Source organism: Somniosus microcephalus, chromosome 20 (assembly GCF_052327205.1).
Source record: "Somniosus microcephalus isolate GS21.2 chromosome 20, FLI_Smic_1.0, whole genome shotgun sequence".
Taxonomy (NCBI): domain Eukaryota; kingdom Metazoa; phylum Chordata; class Chondrichthyes; order Squaliformes; family Somniosidae; genus Somniosus; species Somniosus microcephalus.
Window position 1 is genome coordinate 67,853,046 of NC_141006.1, and position 21,404 is coordinate 67,874,449.

A 21,404-nucleotide genomic window follows, 5' to 3' on the forward strand; every position below is an offset into this window, starting at 1 on the left:
AAAGGGTTGGATTTTCATTGAGGAGATGGGTACGAGGCGGGACAACGACTTTTGGGGTTGTAGTCCCGCCTCCATCGAGTTGTAGCCAACCCACGTGATTTTGACTTGATTGACCTTGTTGAGCTCGCCCAGCGGGCTCAGCAGGCCAATCAAGGGCCACCCGGCAACAGGTGACGTCACAGATTGACATTTCATCTGTCAAGACCTTTTGACAGATGAAATATCAGCGTTTGACAGCTGTTTGAAGCTGTCAAACTCTGACAATCTGTACTCCAAGTTAATTCCTTCCTCTCAGGCTGATTTAGAGATCTCCGCGGAACAGAAAGCTGAATGCTGCAATTCTTGACAGATCGCGGCCATTCTGTTTTCTGTGCCGGTGAGATGAGGGACTCCCGAGACCTGAAGGAAGGAAGGCTGTAAAGGTAAGTAAAACTTCTTTAAACACTTTAAACACACCAAACACACTTACCTCTGCACTCATGCAGCCATCACTCACCTGAACACCAGACATCTCGACCCCTCCAAGCCCTTCAGCCCGACGGCCCGCCTCGCTAACTTGGCGTGTATTGAAGCCGTTAGTAATCCCACACTTCAAGAATGAAAATAGGGATTAGGCTAAAAACTGCCTGTTCACTACCTGTTAACAGGCAGTTAATTGGCACTAATCCCCTTCCCGCCTCGGGGAGGCGGGTCCCAGTGCGGGTTGGGTACCCGCCTCCTTTGAAACTGGCATGGAGGCGGGTTGGGGGCAGGATGGGTTTGTGCCCCTCGATTTCGGGATTTTAACTCTCCACACACCTCCAATCCCGCCTCCACGGCCCAATGAAATTCCTGCCCCAAGTATTTGTTTAATTTCTCTGCCATTTCCTTATTCCCTATTATAATTTCTCCTGTCTCAGCCTGTAAGGTACCCACATTTAATTTCACTAATCTTTTCCTTTTTACATACCTATAGAAGCTTTTACTGTCTGTTTTTATGGGCTGGATTTTCCTAAGCCCCTGGAGTCAGGTTGGAGGCGTGCGGGCGATAAAAATCGGAGATCCGGGGGTCCCGACCCCATCCCGCCTCCAACCCGCCTCCATGTCAATTTCATAGGAGTCGGGTTGCCGTCAAGTGCTGGAACCCGACTCCCAGAGGCGGGAAGGGATTAAAGGCAATTAAACTGCCTGTTAACAGGTAGTTAACAGGTAGTTTTTTGCCTATTCGCGATTTTTATTGCTGGTTTGTGGGCTTCCCGACAGCTCCAAACCACAAAAAGTTTTCGAGGCGGGACGTGGGTCTGAGGTCTTGGAGGGGTCGAGATGCCGAGTGTTCAGGTGAGTGAGGGGTGCAGGAGTGCAAAGGTAAGTGTTTTGCAAGTGTTTAAAGTGTTTAAATAAGTTTAACTTACTTTTACTTACCTTTACAGGAGTCCTGCATTCCGGTGTCAGGAGTCGGCTGCAAGAACCACAGAAGCTCCGATTTAAAAAAAAAAATCAGCTTCTTGGTTTCTGCAGCAAAATGATTTTAAAGTTATCCTGAGAAAGGACTGAGGCTGAATTAGCAGTTTTTCAGTGCTTGACAGCTTCAAACAGCTGTTAAACACTGATATTTCATCTGCCAAAAGCTTTTGACAGATTAAATGTCAATCTCTGACGTCACCTGTTGCCGGGTGGCCCTTAATTGGCCTGCTGAGCCCACAGGGCGGGCTCAACAAGGTCAATCAGAGGAAAATCCAGTGGGTTGGCCACATCTCCATGGAGGCGGGACAACAAGCCCGAATGTGGGTTTCCCACCTCCAACCCACCCCCGTAGCAAAATCCAGCCCTATGTCTCTCGCTCGTTTACTTTCATATTCTCTTTTCCCTTTCTTTATCAATTTCTTGGTCGTCCTTTGCTGAATTCTAAAATCTTCCCAAGCCTCAGGCTTACTACTCTTTTTGGCAGCATTATAAGCCTCTTCCTTTGATCTAATACTATCTTTAACTTCTCTTGTTAGCCATGGTTGGACCACTTTTCCTGTGAGGTTTTTGTGCCTTAAAGGAATGTGTATTTGTTGTAAATTATGTATTAATTCTTTAAATGTTAGCCATTGCTCGTCCACTGTCATACCTTTTAATGTAGTTTCCCAATCTACCGTAGCCAACTCACCTCTCATACCTATGTAGTTTGCTTTGTTTAGAGTTAAGACCCTCGTTTCGGATTTAACTAACTTTCAAACTCAATATGAAATTCTATCATATTATGGTCACTCTTCCCTAAAGGCCCCTTTACTACAAGGTTATTAATTAACCCATTCTCGTTGCACAATACTAGATCTAAAATCGCCTGTTCCCTAGTTGGTTCCTCAACATACTTATCTTATACTGATCTAGAAAACTATCTTGCATACATTCCATGAATTCGTATGACATATAGCAAAATTCATAGATGTTGTACGGAACCCCTCCTTTCATGATGAGGCTATGGTCCCGATATTTATGGGGAGATGGGGAGAAGCGGGGGAGCACAGCAGCAAGAGGTTGATGCTTGGGAGGTCGTCCACTGCGGGAGGTCGGCAGCGAGAGATCGGGGCGGGTGGAGGTCGGCGACTGTGGTTGCGGGGATAAAGAGTTAACAGATACCATTTTTATGGGCCTCAACATTGGACTCATTACCCCTGGACAGTTTTTTTTTTCAAAATTGGAAGTAAAATTGAAGAATCTATATTTGTTGACTGTGGCACTGGCCACTTAGCTGGCACTATGATGGTGGGAAATTAAAAATTGTTGGAGATTATGCAGAGGGGGACAGTTGCAATTTTGCTTTTAGTAAACAATTCCTTGGTATGTGACCTGAGTCAGCCTTTGATTGATGACCTCTGTCTATACAGAACTATTAGTGTGGTAACTATGTCAGTGCACTGCTGTCCTTATTCCACACCCAAAGAAGAAAGACTGCCAGTTTCTATAGTATTAAAAAATAAAGTCCTCACAGCCGTACCTAAAGTTGATCCAGGTCCTCTTAAAAGTCCAAATTGCACAGACATTGTTTCTTTTCCAGCTAAAAATTGGGTTCAGAGATGCACATGCATCAGAATGGCATGTACAGCACACTATTACTCATGTGATTCGTGTGCATCTCCCGACCTGATTTTTGGTAAGAAAACAATGGGAAATGTAGACTTTTTTCATCAAGTTTGGGCGAAAAATCAATTTTTAGCCCCTTCACTACCTACACCATTCTCAAAAAAAGAAATCCAGGAATTTATTGGTGGAAATGTATCAGTGGAAATCAGTAAAAACTGACTTTAACGGTCCCTACACAAACTGATAGGCTTCCATAGAATAAGAACTTTACTGCCAAAAGAAGAGACTAGTTTTAATGTAAATGAAGTGCTCACCTAGCCCCCAACAGCATTTTTCTTTGGGAAGGCCAAAAGTGTTGAATATTTATCTTAATTACCTCATCATCAGTCCCTGAGGCTCAACATGTTCCTTGCCCCCCACCCCCTGATACCTAAAAAACATTCCAAAATCTTTGCAAAGTTAGTATCTCTTTAAGAGATTTATGCAGTAGTGCATTAAGCTCAAAGCATTACAGTTGCACAACAGTACTGTAGATTTTAACGGACTAGCTTCTAAACAGAACTGTAGTAAAACACATTACCTGATTGGAAACCCTGGCCTGTTGAACTGGAAACCTCTGCTTGCATATTTTGGATCTGGTAGGCGGCAGTTGTTGAGGTGCTGCTGGCAGGCAGAGAGTTTGGAGTCACTGTGGTTCCATCATTTGAATTGGGAAAATATTGTACATACTGGCTTTGCCCAAGAGAGGCGTAGGAAGGATAATCCTATATAAACAACAAGGATAGGGGCAAAAAATAATTTTATTCAGAAAAATAGTGGTTTCAAAATATGACAGAAAAAGAAAACACATGACCTACCTGATTAGAACTGCTGGGAGTTGCAGCACTGGTAACAACAGGAGCAGCAGCGCCGCCAAAATAAACACCAGTTCCCAGGCAACCTTTGCCTGTCAAAAATAAAATAAAAGTTAAAGTACTTTAAAAAATACATATATACACACACATGCGTATGGACAATATATCTGTAGTAAACCCTAAGATATAAAAAATTAAAAAATTGAAGAAAAATACAGAATTGTTACTAATAATGAGGATATTTCACAAATACTGCTAACACAAGAAATAGGAGCAGGAGTCGGCAATTTTGCCCTTCGATCTGCTCCGCCATTCAATAAGATCATGGCTGATCTTCTACATCATCGCCACTTTCCTGCACTATCCCCATATCCCTTGATTCCCTTAATATTCAAAAATCTACTGATCTCTGTCTTGAATACACTCCGCGGCTGAGCCTCCACAGCCCTCTGGGGTAGAGAATTCCAAAGATTCACCACCCTCTGAGTGAAGAAATTTCTCCTCATCTCCTAAATTGCCGACCCCTTATTCTGAGACTGTGATCTCGGGTTCTAGACTCCCCAGCCAGGGGAAACATCCTCCCTGCATCTACCCTGTCAAGCCCTGTAAGAATTTTGTATGTTTCAATGAGATCACCTCTCATTCTTCTAAACTATAGAGAATATAGGCCTAGTCTACTCAATCTGTCCTCATAGGACAATCCCCCCATCCCAGGAACCTCCGTCTATGGCAAGTATATCCTTCCTTAGGTAAGGAGACAAAACCTGTACACAATACTCCAGGTGTGGTCTCACCAGGGCCCTATACAATTGCAGTAAGTTATCTTTACTCTTATACTCAAATCCTCTTGCAATAAAGGCCAACATACCATTTACTTTCCTAATTGCTTGCTATACCTGCATGTTAACTTTCAGTGATTCGTGTACAAGGACACCCAGGTCCCTCTGAACACCAACATTTCCCAATCTCTCTCCATTTAAAAAATACTCTGTTTTTCTATTGTTCCTAACAAAGTGGATAATGACATTTCTCCACGTTATATTCCATTTGCCATGTTCTTGCCCACTCACTTAGCCTGTCTATATCCCCTTGAAGCCTCCTTGCATCCTCCTCACAACTTACATTCCCACCCAGCTTTGTATCATCAGCAAACTTGGATATATTACATTTGGTCCCCTCATCCAAATCATTGATGTAGATTGAGAATAGCTGAGGCTCAAGCACTGATCCTTGCGGTACCCCACTACTTACAGCCTGCCAATCCGAAAATGACCCGTTTATTCCTACTCTCTGTTTTCTGTCGGTTAACCAATCCTCAATCCATGCAAGTATATTACTCCCAATCCCATGAGCCCTAATTTTGTTTAATAACCTCTTGTCGAATGCCTTCTGAAAATCCAAATACACCACATCCACTGGTTCCCCCTTATCTATTCTGCTAGTTAAAACCTCAAAAACCTTTAACAGATTTGTCAAACACAATTTCCCTTTCATAACTCCGTGTTGACTCTGCCCAATCCTATTATTATTTTCTAAGTTACCACGTTCTTAATAATAGATTCTAGCATTTTCCCTACTACTGATGTCAGGCTAACTGCTCTGTAGTTCCCCGTTTTCTCTCTCCCTTCTTTCTTAAATAGTGGGGTTACATTTGCTACCTTCCAATCCGCGGGAACTGTTCTAGAATCTATGGAATTTTGGAAAATGACAACCAATGCATCCACTATCTCTATAGCCACCTCTTTCAAAACCCTAGGATGTAGGCCATCAGGTCCAGGGGATTTATTGGCTTTCAGTCCCATTAATTTCTCCAGTACTACTTTTTTACTAATATCTTTCAGTTCCTCATTCTCGCTAGACCCATGGTTGTCCACTATTTCTGGGAAGTTTTTTGAGTCTACTTCCGTGAAGACAGATGCAAAGGGCTCGAATTTCCAAGCCCCGTGGAAGCGGGAGTGGTGGGAAAATTGCAGAATCGGGGGACAGGAACCCATCCCGCCCCCAACCCGCCTCCGTGCCAATGTCCCAGGAGGCGGGTATCCAACCTGTGCTGGGAGCCGCCTCCCCAAGGCGGGAAGGGAATTAGTGCCAATTACAGGCAGTTTTTTGCCTAATCCCTATTTTTAGCCCTGAAGTGTGGGCTTCCCGACGGCTCCGAACCACGCCAAGTTAGCGAGGTGGACCGTCAGTCTGAAGGGGTTGGAGGGGTCGGCATGTCCGTTGTGCAGGTGAGTGATGGGTGCATGTGTGCAGAGGTAAGTGTGTGAGGTAAGTGTAAAGTGTTTTAATAAGTTTTACTTACCTTTACTTTCTCCCGCAGGCTTCCTTCCTTCAGTTCTCGGGAGTCCCTCAGTTCACCGGCACAGAAAGCAGAATGGCCGCTGAACTTTCAAAAGCTGCAGTCTTCTGCTTTCTGGTAGAAGAGATCTCTAACTGAGCCTGAGTAGAAGGACTCAAGTTAGAAGACAGATTGTCAGTGTTTGACAGCTTCACAGAGCTGTCAAATGCTGATTTTTCATCTGTCAAAAGCTCTTGACAGATGAAATGTCAATCACTGACGTCACCTGTAACCAGGTGTCCCTTAATTGGCCTGCTGAGCCCGCTGGGCGAGCTTAACAAGGTCAATCAAGGGAAAATAGCGTGGGTTGGCCACAAATCGATGGAGGCGGGACTACAACCCAAAAAGTGGGAGTCCTGCCTCCACCATGTCCCCATTGACAAAATCCAGCCCAAAGTATTTGTTTAATTTCTCTGTCATTTCCTTATTCCCCATTATAATTTCTCCTGTCTCAACCTGTAAGGGACCCACATTTACTTAAGCTAATCTTTTCCTTTTTACATACCTATAGAAGCTTTTACAGTCTATTTTTATGTCTCTCGCTAGTTTACTCTCATATTCTATTTTCCCTTTCTTTATCAATTTCTTGGTCCTCCTTAGTGTCGCCTTGTACCTCCCCCTCCCCCAGCAAGGCAAAGAAAAGAACACCCACAATTTAAAGTGAAACAGTGAACTTTTATTGCTACATCAAAGACTTTTGATGTACCATTTTGAATGTTCTTAGTATTTAACTTTTAATTGTTACCTAGCAATTTTCTACGCAAAGATACATTTTTGGATAAAAGTGACTTTTTCGGTTTCTTAGTGTAATAAAGACATTCAAGATGGAAACTAGCTATTTTCTAATTTTCAAACAGTTATAATGTTGAATTTGGCGCTAATAAAAAAGTTGAATTTTTTTTCAAAGTGACTAGAGGCTAAACGGTTACATACTCTTTCAATCACAAATATATATTTCAATTAAAAAAACACCAACATTTAAATAAAACGAAACATTAAAGAATTGAACGATATGCCCCCTCGCATCTGTGTCTGAGGGTCAAAGAAGGCGGATTGTGCAAAAGAGGGCACCCTACTGTCTCCTGCCAAGAGTGTTGAATATTTATCTTAATTACCTCATCATCAGTCCCTGAGGCTCAACATGTTCCTTGCCCCCCACCCCAATACTTAAAAGACATTCCAAAATCTTTGCAAAGTCAGTATCCCTTTAAGAGATTTATGCAGTAGTGCATTAAGCTCAAAGCATTACAGTTGCACAACAGCACTGTAGATTTTAATGGACCAGCTTCTAAACAGAACTGTAGTAAAACACATTACCTGATTGGAAACCCTGGCCTGTTGAACTGGAAACCTCTGCTTGCATATTTTGGATCTGGTAGGCGGCAGTTGTTGAGGTGCTGCTGGCAGGCAGAGAGTTTGGAGTCACTGTGGTTCCATCATTTGAATTGGGAAAATATTGTACATACTGGCTTTGCCCAAGAGAGGCGTAGGAAGGATAATCCTATATAAACAACATGGATAGGGGCAAAAAATAATTTTATTCAGAAAAATAGTGGTTTCAAAATATGACAGAAAAAGAAAACACATGACCTACCTGATTAGAACTGCTGGGAGTTGCAGCACTGGTAACAACCGGAGCAGCAGCGCCGCCAAAATAAACACCAGTTCCCAGGCAACCTTTGCCTGTCAAAAATAAAATAAAAGTTAAAGCACTTTCAAAAAGTACATATAAATATATACACACACATGCGTATGGACAATATATCTATAGTAAACCCTAAGATATAAAAAACAAAAAAATTGAAGAAAAATACAGAATTGTTACTAATAATGAGGATATTTCACAAATACTGCTAATATAAATATTTCTAAACACAAGAAATAGGAGCAGGAGTCGGCAATTTTGCCCTTCGATCTGCTCCGCCATTCAATAAGATCATGGCTGATCTTCTACATCATCGCCACTTTCCTGCACTATCCCCATATCCCCTGTTAATATCGATCCCTATGTTATACTTTTACCGTGAACACGATTTGTACAGCGTGCTGAAGTGGTTTGATTTGAACTAAACCCTGTACTGTAACTGAGGTATCCAGGCTGACTGGGTGATCCATCCTCTGTTACCACACCAGGCCACAATGCACCTAAGATTAAAATAACAATTAGCCATTAATGGCACTTTTACATGACACAAGATACCAAAAGCAAAAACAAAATACGAGCATGGAAGCGTTTGATGTAAACCAAAGGCACAATATATGTTGAGGGGGCTATTCTGCAAAACATTACAGAAATGTTTCAGTTTACTGGATCCCACAGTAACTGTGTTTCTATACTACTATAAAATTAATTATTTAAATTATTGTGTTAGCTTGTAGAGATTACCAATCTCTTTCAAATTATCAGGTTCGACTGCAAACCAATATGGTGGGAATATTGGGGGAGAAATTGACTATAGCCCCGTTTGGGGCGCCAGCCTCGCCAGGGCGCTAAAAGTAGCGCCCCGGAAGCATTCGCAGCCGCCCGCCGGAAATTCAGTGGTAGCGCCCCAAAGAGAAGCGCGGCGCTACTGGAGGCACCCCGCATCCCTCTTGTGGCGCTGCGACTTAATATCGTGGCGCAACGTGCCGCAGCGCCACACGCTGCGGCACGTCGCACTGCGGTACTGCAGGCCTTCCTCCCCTTCTTAAAGGGGAGGGGCCTTGTTCAGCGCGATCTGGGGCCCAGCTGGGCCCCCGAGGATCGCGAGTGCTGGCAAAAGAGCCCGGCACCGAGGAGAAGTGCCGGGCTCTTGGAATGCAGCCGGCACTCCGCGGGGGGGGGGGTTCAGGAGGCCGGGGACGGGAGCGCAGACAGGTGCTGGCAGGCGGCCAACAACAAAAATGGCCGCCCCGCACCTCTCCTTTAATTTGCGCCTCCCCCCGCCGCAGGTAGGCCCCCCTGAACCGGTCGCATATAGCGTCCGGCGGTAAATCAGGGGGCGCTTTCAAATATCACAGCCGGGGCGTCAGCAGGGCGCTGCACACACCGATGATGTCATCGGTAGCGGCGCAGCGCTAACGGCTAGCGCCACCACTAGCGTCCCGCGGAATTTAGCGGGAGGCGTGGCCAGTGGCTTGCGACCCACTTAGCGCCCTCTTAAGGTGCTAACGGGTGGCGCAGCCAACTGAATTTCTCCCCCATTGTGTTTAATCAAAGTTTAAGACGGAATATAACACATTAGTTATACAGCAAAAACATATGACCGTGATAAGCAGCTGGTACCGGTCCTGATCGGACAAACAGCTGGCATGCACAAACAGTTCTCCGGCTAACGGCCTTTCTCTCGTCTAGAACCTCTAAGAATGGGTTGAGTCTGCTCCCGGCAGACTGTTAGACCAGCCCCACTCTTATATGGCTCTCCCTTCCACTGTCTGTACTAAGGACTTTTCAGGTCTTTCTCTTATTCTCTTTTTAGGGGTGGGCCTGGGGCCAAATTATTGACAAGACCATTTAACCTATAGAGGTTCCCCAAAGAACTCAGTGCCCAATGGCACGTCAAGTTCTTTGTCTCAACTTCGAGATGAAGATCTTCCCTCCAGGAGGGGTCTTCACAATCATTACACATGCTTTATTGCTTATATGTTTTGAAGGCTTACCCATTGGAATTTCTCTTATCTCCCTTGTCCCTATCCTTCCTAGTTTGGAGTCAGACATGCCATTCTCGGCCATCAGATGTTCATAACTGCTTGTTATCAGTTATTTATGTTCATTATGTTCATGCTGTTCATGCCGCTTTAGCTATGCAAAACTAACTATCAGTATCAGACTATTGTACCATGGAATGAATCATTAAATTCCCAAAGATATCTATTCTATTCTCATACACTGGTTAACTTACGCATTTTAAAGCAGTTTTGTTAAACAAAGTTAAAATCCTAACTTAGCATTATAATATGGTTATTAGCAGTAATGGAAGAAACAAAGGCATTGGGCTTTGGTTGGTCAAATTAAAGAATACATAAAACAATGTTCCCAGCACACAAACAGCAGACTGCTAGCCTGGAAACAAGGTTATATGTGACTGTCACAGTGCAAAATGTTCTAATAGCCACAGGGAACCGGAACATAAGCAAATTCTAAGCATCTATCCGGTTATTCTAACACTAGCCTGAAGAGATTTTTTGTCTCAAGTTCTAATACCATCATGTAAACACAGCATTATTCGCGTCACAATTTTATCCGCATAACCACATACATTTTGGACTCCACTGATTTCTAACAATTGAACATTTTGAAACACAATTCACAATCAGGAGCAGTCATGTAGATCAGAATATCAGAAGAATCCAAATGTGCAACATTTTGAATAGCCACCATTTATCACTCCTTCAGGAAAGTACAATTAGGTGAGTGGGGAACAAGGATAAACTGGGTAATTGGTGCGTTAGCGTACAATCCTTTCATTTCTGGGACCTGGGCTTAAATCCAGTCCAGACCGACAGGATCAAGTTTCTTCTCTTTCTCTCTCTGCCAACGGTAGGCTGAAACCAAATTACTTTGAACAGTCTCAATCCAGCTCCTAGCTGGCGTGGTTTCCCCACAAAAAAAGTTCCTAAGTTGGCATCCTTGTCAGGCAGGCCACGAGAATAACTGGCGCGGGAAATGGAAAAGAATTCAGACTGAGATTAATAATAGGATGTAGATAAAGTATATCGCTGGGCACAAACATGATGAGCCAAATGGCCTCCTTCTGTGCTGGAAACTTATTTGGAGGGCGCTTTGTACTCCATCTGGCCCTTCTGCATCTAACTTATGAACCTTTGACCTAGAACTCACTCACCTGGATGAATGGAAAAATTGTTTAAAAACAATAGTGGGCAATCACATATCTCCCCATGGTCAATCATCTGCTTCATCTAAATAATCATCCATCTATAGAGTGCTTGATATTTTAATGAAAAATATCTACAAACAGTGCGTTGATACAAATCAACTGCTCATTTAATCCAAACAAATTTTCGCATTGCTGAGACGCTGCAACTTTATCTTTTTTTCTAGTTTTCTAGTTTACAGCTTTCTGAAGGATCTTTAACCTTTTAAACTTAGTTTCAAACAAGGCCAATATTAAGTAAACCACCTTCAAGGAAAGCAAATGAATCAAGTATTTAAAAAAATTCTATCATCCATTTCACATACATGAAGAGGGTTGCAGGATCAGCTTACCAAAGGGAGGTAGTCCATAAGGCTGACTTGGTTGAGGATATGCAGTGTAAGATGCTGACTGTTGCACTGCTGGGTATCGTGTCTGTCCCATATAAGAAGCTTGTACTATTGGTGGTGAAAAAAGATCTGGATATGGCCTAAAAATGATTAAAAACTGATTAGTCTGAAGTACCTTTAAACCACTACTTATTAGTCTGAAGTAAATTTAAAAGACTCTAAAACTGTTCTTACTAAAAACTCTCAAAATTATCTCATTACAGTGACAAATTGATGAGCTGCAACTATTGTTGGTTAAACAGTACAGAGGGAACACTGGACCATTACTAATCCTTAAAAACACAGCTGAGCAGTTGGACCAATAATTAACTTATTTCTCATCAGTGAAGAAATTAAGTATATGAAGTGGCTCACAAGTGCAGTGTTTACACAATATTATGTGAGGTAAAACACTAGGGGCTAGATTTTCAGTTGCTTGCGCCAGCAGTTAGCGCCTTAAGAGAAGTGATTTTCGGGCGCTATGCGTGTAGCGCCCGGGCGCAACGCAGTTTGCGCCCCGCCCCAAATTAAGTTGCCCATTAGCGCCGGCGCAAAGTTTAGCGGCCGCCCGGATGCGCGCGCAGAAAATGACGTCACATCCTCGTGCAACGCCCTTTGGCCGCCCCGAATTGAAACTTCAGTCGGACCGCCCCATTGTGCGGCTGGCGTACAGAGCGTTTGTAAAATGCAACGCAACACACCCTGGGGAGCGCAAATTAAAGGGCACTCCTCCTGCACTATAAAAGGCAGTCTGCATGTGTTGTCTGGAAGTCCAGTATGTTGTTGTGAACGGTTCCTCCTCCTCCTCCTCCTCCTCCTCCTCCTCCTCCTTCCAGACTCTGCCTTTGAAAAAAACACATGCACCCTTCCCCTTTAAGAGCTCACTGGCACCAGAGTGTCTGCCGTGCGCTGCGGCCGAGCTCGGGTGTTGCGCTCTGCACCGCCGGCTTAGCGCCTAAAGATAGTAGTGGAACGCCTCTTTTAGCGCTCCACCAATCTCTTAGGGCGAAGCCACTGAATTTCCGGCAACGGGGCGCTACTTTGGGGCGGGCGCTAACTTCGGGTGGGCGCTAAGGTTAGCGCCCCAAAACTGTCTATACTGAAAATCTAGCCCTAGAACCCATGCCACCATAACGTATTTTAACAAAATACTTTAGTATTAAAATCCTCCCATCGATACTTACGGGTTCAACTAATTTGCAAGGACTTGTAATGTGATGAACATGCACCATCAAAAAATACCCCATTAATGTACTGTAGATGTAAAAAGTACACAATCAAAAAGCTTTCAGAATTTTTACAATAAAGTTATTGGGAAAGTTCACATAGAAAATGCAAAAGAGGACAGAGTTAAAGCCAAAGGAGCAAACTGACCCCCAAATATACAACAAAAGTGCGATTATAAAGGAGGCAAAACCAAGTGAAATGTAAAATAGTATTTGTGTAATTCATTTAAAAATAAAATCCTTTGAAATACATTAGTTGTAAAATTGAAAGCAGCGAGAATATTCAACTTTATAAATTTCAATGAATTATTTTTCACTCATGACAAGCCATTGAGGTACTGATTTGTGGAAAAGATACTGCCTAATTTCCTGTTCCCTACTGTGGAAAATCTACTGCACCCATACTCAATTGCTATGGAATCCTTGCAGATGGACCTGGGGCTTTCATTTTTTAAATGAGTTGTATGACTAGAGTCTGTTCACTCCTCACTTTCAGGCACTTAGGCTTAATCAATGTATAGCTATCTGGGCAAATTGTTCACTATAGGGTAGGGCTCGCGTACTAGGGGACACGAGAGATATAAATAGTAAGGGAAATCAGATGAAAAATTTTCATCCAAAGAGCAATAGTCATATGGAATAAGTTACCAGGGAAAGCCAATAAAATGGACAGAATAAATGGATTTGAGAAACAACTAGAGAGAGGAGGGATTGGGGGATATGGCAAGAAGACGGGTAGGATGGTTTGATCTGTGAAAAACACAGGGCGTGTGTCTAATGGTCTTCTCTTTTTCCTAAAAAATCTTAGATTCTCTATGTGTGCATGGTCTAAAAGTATTGGATGTTCAAATTGAGAAACGCTTACTAACTTCATGGCCACGATTTTACGAACCTCGGCAGGTCAAAGGCAAGCAGGCGATGTCGGTTTCCTTAAAGGTGCCATGGCTAAATTTAGTTTGACATTTGTGCTGTTAGTGTTCTATAGCATTGAGGTGCTGCAAACACTGACAAGCACTGCATAGAGGTGCACAGCTGCACCCAGGTTCTCCCACAACTCCCTCCATATGCTTATGGAGGGAGTCACAGCACGCAGGGAGGTCCTCTTCCCTTCCCATGGGCAGAAGAGACCTCCCCAGGACACCAACACAGCCTGGTTGCACATTGCAGAGGAGCGCAGAAGCAAGGATGTCATCAGGAGGACCTGGCTGTAGTGGCATAATCCTTTCAATGATCTCAGTAAATCACAAAACGTTACTGCAAAGCCACACTCAACCTCATCCTGCTGTGCCTCTCATCACATCCTCATCCTGGAGAGCAATATGCTCGAGTGCTGATGTCCTCTGCCTTCCCTACCCTACTTTTGCACATCCTTACCTACACCAACTTATAGAAACATAGAAGATAGGAGCAGGAGTAGGCCATTCGACCCTTCGAGCCTGCTCCGCCATTCAACGAGATCATGGCTGATCATCCAAACCCTAGCACCCGGTCCCTACACCGACAGCCATCCCACCCAAGCCCTATCCCCGTAACCCCACGTATTTAATCCCCCCTAACACTAAGGGCCAATTTTTATCATGGCCAATCAACCTAACCCGCACATCTTTGGACTGTGGGAGGAAACCGGAGCACCCGGAGGAAACCCACACAAACACGGGGAGAATGTGCAAACTCCACACAGACAGTCACCCGAGGCCGGATTTGAACCCGGGTCCCTGGCGCTGTGAGGCAACAGTGCTTCTAGCACCTCCACCCATTCCTCTCTATCTACATTATCACTTCCCCATCTCACTAGCCAGCCCTCACACTCATCCTCATCCTAGTGCAATCATACCAACTAACAACACACAAGGGTAGGCACTTGGCTGTTTTAGCCAATGTTTATGTAAAGTTTCTGTTAATGTGCTGTCAAACATTAAGGGATAAAAATTGGGTAGTGCCCCCTTTGGGGCGCTACCTTCGCCGGGTTTAGTGCCGCCGAAAAAGTTAGTGCCCCCCGCAGCCGATTTTCCCAGGTAGCGCCCCGAATGGGAGGAGGGGCGCTACTGGAAGCACCCCTCATCCCCCTTGGGACGCTGCGAGCCAATATCGCGGCACTACATGCCACGGTTCTGCAGGCCTTCCTCCCCTTATTAAAGGGGAGGGGTCTGATGCAGCACGTCCCGGCGCCCACCTGGGCCACCAGGGATCGGGAGTGCCGGGCTCACAGAGAGCAGCCGGCACCCCGTGGGGGGGGCTTCACAGGGGCTGGGGACAGCAACGGGGGCAGGTGCTGGCAGGCGGCCAGCAACAAAAATGGTCGCCCACCACCTCCCCTTTACCTAGCGCCACCCCGGCCACAGGTAGGACCCCCCTGACCCCGGCGGACATAGTGTCTGGCGGTAAGTCGGGGGGCACCACCCAATATTACAGCCGGGGCGCTGCGCACTGTGACGAATTTCGCGGGAGGCGTTAGCGGCGCCACACCCAGGCGCTAGTTGATTTGTGCCCCGTTAGCACCCTCTTAGGGCGCTAACGGGAGGCACAAATCAACCGAATTTAGCCCCCTAAAATCTTTATTTTCAACACTTTGCGTTCTTGGACAGATTTGTGTGCACATTTGGAAGTGGCTTAGTGAGTTTCAGTGAATGGTGAGACACAATGGTACCTCCTGCAATGCTGATGAGTGTGAATGGAAAGGCTTGGGCATTGTATTGATGCTTTATGTTGTTGGTGTGGGGTGGTGCCAACCTGGCTCATCATGTGGCAGCCAGGGTGTACAGTGTCAAGTGAAGTAAATGTGGCCATGGTGAGGCCATCCCTGGTGTCGTGGGCAGCAATATGCTCGAGTGTTGATGGCCACTGTCCTGTGCAGCATCAGGTGATTGCGGAGAAGGTTGGTTTTGTTGTTGGTGCTGCTGGTGTGCCTGGTGATGCTGGTGTTAGGGCTGATCGTGGTGGGATTCTGAGGACCAAGGTGAGAGAGTTTCAAGGGCACCCATGCTGATGGAATAGATGGCACGTGAAGTAGAGATGACAGAAGCGATCTGTCAATGGTGGGAGAGATAATGAGGTCAGACTGGATGGAGACTTGTCTAAAGACTTGACGTATCCTGAATCTGTAGTGGAAATGCAGTTTAGAGAAGCTAGTGGTTAAGGGAACATTTCTCAATCAGCTGGGAGCTTTGACTTGACATTTGAAGCTGTCAACTCATCAGCTGATTCAATGGCCACTGACCTCTCGCCTCAGCTTCACAGACAAGGTCTAGGCACAGCGGGAAACTGGTGGACAACCTGTCAAATCCAAAAAGCTGGGAAAAAAACATTGATAAGTGGCTGTAAATAAGCCACTAATGATTTTAATTGCCTCCCCGCCGCTACCTGTTGGGTCTACTCAGTGCTGATAGACCCGACATTGGGAAAGTCCAGTGTGCGCCTTTTGACAACGGATCCCCATCCTGTCTGCTGAGCGCCAGCAAAATTCCAGCCCAAACCAACATCACCCATTTAAGTTGAAACTTACTTTGCAGGAAATATTAGCGAGTTTTCTTGATTTGGTACCCATGGACTATAACCCGTGTAGGTTGTAACTGCAGAAAGAGAAACAGCAGAAGATATTCATTTTAATTACCTGGAATCAACACTAGAATCATGAAACCTCATTGCTACACTGTCCTACTTTGCCCAGATTATAATTATAGAGGTACAAATTTGCTTTTGTAAAACAAGACCACCAGGATTTAACAAAACTTTTAAATACAGCATGAAAAGCATTCAACAGTAGGTACTTAATCTCAAACGCAAAGAGAAGCCAATTAATATTTTTAATACAAGCCATCTGAAAATGGGTTACAAAGACCATTACCAATGGAAAAAGCCGCTATTTTTTCAGCTTTCCTTTATTATAACTAATATAACCATTCATTCCTGGTACCATTTGAGTGGGATCACCATAGTACCCTTTCCATGGCTCCAATATCCTTCCTATAGATGGAGAACTCCGAATTGCATGCAATGTCTTGTATAAATTCACCATTGCTCCCTAAATTTTGTATTCAATGCATAAAAGCTAGATCCCATTTGCCATTTTTATCCACATTCTGAAGTGAAAAAGGCATGTGTCTGCAACAATAGTTCTGTGTTCGTCCACTCTCAAGCATCTGTTTAGGGTGTAATTCCTTCAATGTTCTTTTCCCCCCAAAAAGCACTGCACATTCTTCTGCACTTAATAGCATCTGCCACCTGCCTGCCCACCTGTCTATTTCCTCCTACAATCTTTTGCATTTTTCTTCAGTTTTCAAAGTCTCCAAATTTGGTATTATCAGCAAATTTCAATTAAAATATTTTCAATCCATATTTTTTACCTCTTCAATCCCCGTTGATGGGTATTTACTAAATGCACAAATAATCTCTCCAGGTAACCTATTCTAAACAGTCCAGCTCGATCTCTGCCTTTTGTCTTTACCTCATATAGTCAATTCCTTTAATAGCTCCTGCTTGACACCTGTGAATAAAAGTTTGTTCCATACCTTGATAACTGTGTGATTATCCCACCCCTTCAGAGATATTGCTCTTCCTAATGTCCTGGGCCTTGCCACCTGCACCCTTGCAATGAGATATTACAGAAAATCAGTAATTATGAAAATCAATTTCCTAGCTACTGCTAATAGTCTTAGATTGCACGTGCCAACCACAGTAACCTATCTGATTTAAGACTTATATTACTAAATGTATTCTTTATACTGTACTTTCTTTTTGAAGAATTAAATTCTGAACTTTAGAAACGTGGCAGAGTTTGCAGCACAGAAACAGGCCATTTGGCCGAACTGGTCTGTGCCGGCTTTTATGCTGCACATGAGCTTAAATGTCAATGAGCATTTTCCCACATGTAGACATTTTTGAACAAGAGGGTGTCTGTTTTTTGAGTGGTCAAGGGCAGTATTATAAGCAGATTAATACATTCTGAATTTTCATCATGTTTCTTATAGGAATTCAATGAGATCATGGCTGATCTGTGACCGAACTCCATATACCCGCCTTTGCCCCGTATCCCTGAATACCTTTGTTTAACTATATCGTTTTTGAAGATTTTGTAATTGGCTGTTTAAACTTGTATTTAGCTGCTGTCTGCAATTCTTTCGATGGTATAGCAACAGCATTGTTGTACGACCTTGAAAGAGACCAATAGAAAGAAAGTACAGCCGGATGTTGTGGCTTGCAAATCCCTCTAATCCTTTCAGGTTATGTTAACAGCAAGTGAAGACGATGCTTCGTATATGTCGTGAATTACCAGGGTAACGATTTAATCAGTGGCAGGAAAAAGCTGGAAATTAATTCCTATGATCTCATTGTTAAGGCTGGAAAACATTAAACAATTTGTCTGGCAAGTTGTTTTGATGACCTAAATGGTAGATAAATTCATGTTTCTCTGAATGTCCCTTGCTGCACAGGGGAGCATTGCTTGGGAACTTCAGCTCTGAGTGTATGTAAAAGGTTAGACCACCTACTTTCACCTCTGTAACATTGCCTGTCTCAGCCCCTGCCTCACTTCATCTGCTGCTGAAACTCTCATCCGCACCTATTGCATCTAGATTCAACTATGCCAATAATCTCCTGGCTGGCGTCCCATCTTGCACCCTCCATAAACTTTAGCTCATCCAAAACTCTGCTACCCGTATCCTAACTCGCACGAAGTTCCGTTCACCCATCACCTCTGTGCTCGCTGACCTAAATTGGCTCCGAGTCCAGCAACGCCTCGATTTTAAAATGATCATCCTTGTTTTCAAATCCCTCCATGGCCATCTCTGTAACTTCCCCCAGCCCTACAACCCTCCAAGATCTCTGCACTCCTCAAATTCTGGCCTCTTGCGCACCCCTGATTTTCATCGCTCCACCATTGGCGGCCGTGCCTTCAGCTGCCGAGGCCCTAAGCTCTGGAATTCCATCCCTAAACCTCTCCACCTCTCTCTCCTCCTTTAAGATGATTCTTAAAACCTAGCTCTTTGACTAAGCTTTTGGTCACCTGTCCTAATATCTCCTTATGAGGTTCAGTGTCAAATTTGGTTTGATAATGCTTCTGTGAAACGCCTTGGTATGTTTTACTATGTTAAAGAGGTTATATAAATGCAAGTTGTTGTTGAAATCTGCAGTATGATTCGACAAACGTGGACGATGTCGAATGCACAGCATGCTGCCCCTCGAGACTTACATAGTGGAATCTAACCCACCATGATCTCAGCCCCGAGCTTCTGATGTACCCACTCCTTCTCCCACTCCTGATCCAGGCCCTGTTACCACCCTGCTGCTGGTTCCCAGTGGGATCATTTCTAAAGCCCAAAGTATGGAACTTGCTCTTTCTCCTCGAGCATGATCCACATTGACAAGACTCCCAAACCTGCAAAGTGACAGGACTCCAGGGGCGGATTTGACCATCTTGAGATCGGGAGAATTTCCGGTGGGTCAGTGGGCCAGTTGCAGCTGCATGTAGGTTTGTCCATAAACTAACATCCGTTTGAGCTTCAACATCGCTAAATATATTTTTTATTGGCTGAAAACATATGGTAAGTTCATAAGGCAGCTGCACATTTGGAACTGAAGGTCGGGGTCTGACTGATGACCAGGAGGATTTAACACTGTCATGGTAAACTTGACTGAATCTCCATTTGACTGAATCTAAAAGTGACCAGATTTTACCATTATGCATTGCGAGGACAAAGACTGGTTGCTGTGAGAACTTTGCAAAATAAACTGTTTGACTTGTAAGCTGTAAAAGCTGCCAATTGTCTTTCAACAGATATTGAAGTTCTGTGGGAATAGACTATTGACCGTGAAATCAGTGCAATAACAGAAACATCTTCAGACTATGGAATGTACCTAGCCTTGAAGGCCCACAGTTGCCTAATGGACTAGTGATAAGAGGGTCTGGGAAACAACTGCCGACCATTATGCCGTATGGTTAGGGACACGTACGCAGTGGGAGGGTTGCCAAATTTTGGGGTATAAAAGGTACTGTTTCAAAACATTCGGTGCTGCAGTGGGGGCTATAGTTGATGGTGGCCTGGTCAGTTGCCAGTTAAAGTTAGTCATACATCTAGTTCATCATTGAATTGACCTCTCATCTGGTGAATAGTATTTATGTGGTTTTGCTTCTAATCACCTGAGCTTGAAGTAAATGATTTTAGATGCTTGTTTGTGATAAGTACATGTGTAGTGTATGTACCTTGAAGAAGGAACTATATTCTGCAGCCCCTGTATACTGCAGTACCAGTAGTGACCACCCCTGTATATAAGCCTGTGTAGTAACTTTGTATAGTAGTTCCAGTTTTGTCTCCATTCAGTAAACACCTGTTATAACCAACTTCTGCAGTCCGTGTCTCAATTACACACGGACATTACAACATGAATTGAGTACAGTTTGTATTCTGGTAATTACTTGTAACCTCTTGTTGATTTTTAAGTAAAAGAAGTTTCACAGATTCATTGGGTTTTGTGTTGTCTGTTCCACGAGTCTGAACTCTATAAACTGTCAATCAGAACGTCTTACAAGGATCACTGAAGGGAATCTCCAGGGGAGCCCATTGTTATGACCGCAACTTTGCTGCATACTCCTTCCAACTCGAGCAGCCAAGTATTGAAGGTGACCGCTGTAAGCTGGGGATTCGATGAGGAATCAGGGACTGCAATAGGTCCCAAGAAGCTTTTGGTTTTCACAAATCCTTAATTTATTGTTTTATGCAGAATATGCCAGTACATTCAGTAATGGAGTAGAGGTGAATTGCATGGCCTGTTTAAGTACACAGTTAAATAAACATTGTACACATCCACATACTGTACACTTTAATAAATGGGTTGGAGTGAAATTTAGAGGTTATAAAGATGATTTCACCACATATACGATCAATGTTGAACATGAAGTTTCAGTGTTTGGCAAATGTTATCTGAACTTTGTGTCTTGCAACTTGTTAATCTTCTTTGTTATATAGGGGGTACCTGTAAGCTCACTTTAGATATACTGTACTACAGCTGTTTTTAAAACATTACTCTGCATGGTATGTCAAAGTACCAGTAGAACATGACAACTGGCAAATAAGCTCACAGCAAAACATTGGTTTCATTATATAACAGAACAGCTATTAGTAGAAATTTTAGGAATTCTAACATTAGTGCTTCACTACAGGCTGCACTGTCATTTTAGGGTATGGTGACTGCAGGTGCATGGTGTAAAAATAAACAGTCGTAGTGTGACTGCATCCTGGATTTGTAGTTAGGGAGGGAGGAGGAAGTCTCACTGTTTCACCTTGGGGTCAGGTCGTGTTCTATCACCTCACCTAGATTGCATAAATTTAGTATGAGTGTGAAGCCAACAAGGCTTGCACCAATGCTAAACGTAGTATAAATGGACCGTTAATCTGCAATTGATAAAAACAAGTGTGTAGGACATTCTGTTATAGTCATGTACTTAGACCCTACAGTTAATACAAATAATTACTTTACCAAATGCTGCTTGGGCTGAGGAAGCCGCCAAGACCATGTTTAATCTAACCGTATCTACCATGGATATCACATTTGCATGGGTCTGAATATACAAATTCTGAGTTTGAGTTTGATGAGCAAATAACCAAAGAACAGTTGCAATCAGAGCTTGTAAGTTTGGCAAATAACTGGGACGGGCTGAAAAGTTTACTCCCCGAGGAAGACATCTTGAACAACCAAGAGGA

At 43.8% G+C, this 21,404-nt stretch overlaps 1 protein-coding gene across 1 annotated transcript in view; it reads right to left on the bottom strand.

Annotated features, from left to right (window-relative positions):
- The window catches only part of LOC147103374 (protein phosphatase EYA3-like), a 48,818-nt gene extending 41,051 nt beyond the window's left edge, over positions 1-7,767 (bottom strand). The window contains exons 1-3 of the mRNA XM_085963119.1: positions 7,558-7,767; positions 3,906-3,994; positions 3,629-3,812 (exon numbers count right to left, since the gene is read on the bottom strand). Of these exons, the coding sequence (XP_085819245.1) occupies positions 3,629-3,812; positions 3,906-3,994; positions 7,558-7,603 (319 nt within the window). The 5' untranslated portion in view covers positions 7,604-7,767. The remainder of the gene's footprint in view (positions 1-3,628; positions 3,813-3,905; positions 3,995-7,557) is intronic.
- Between the last annotated feature and the right edge of the window lie 13,637 nt (positions 7,768-21,404).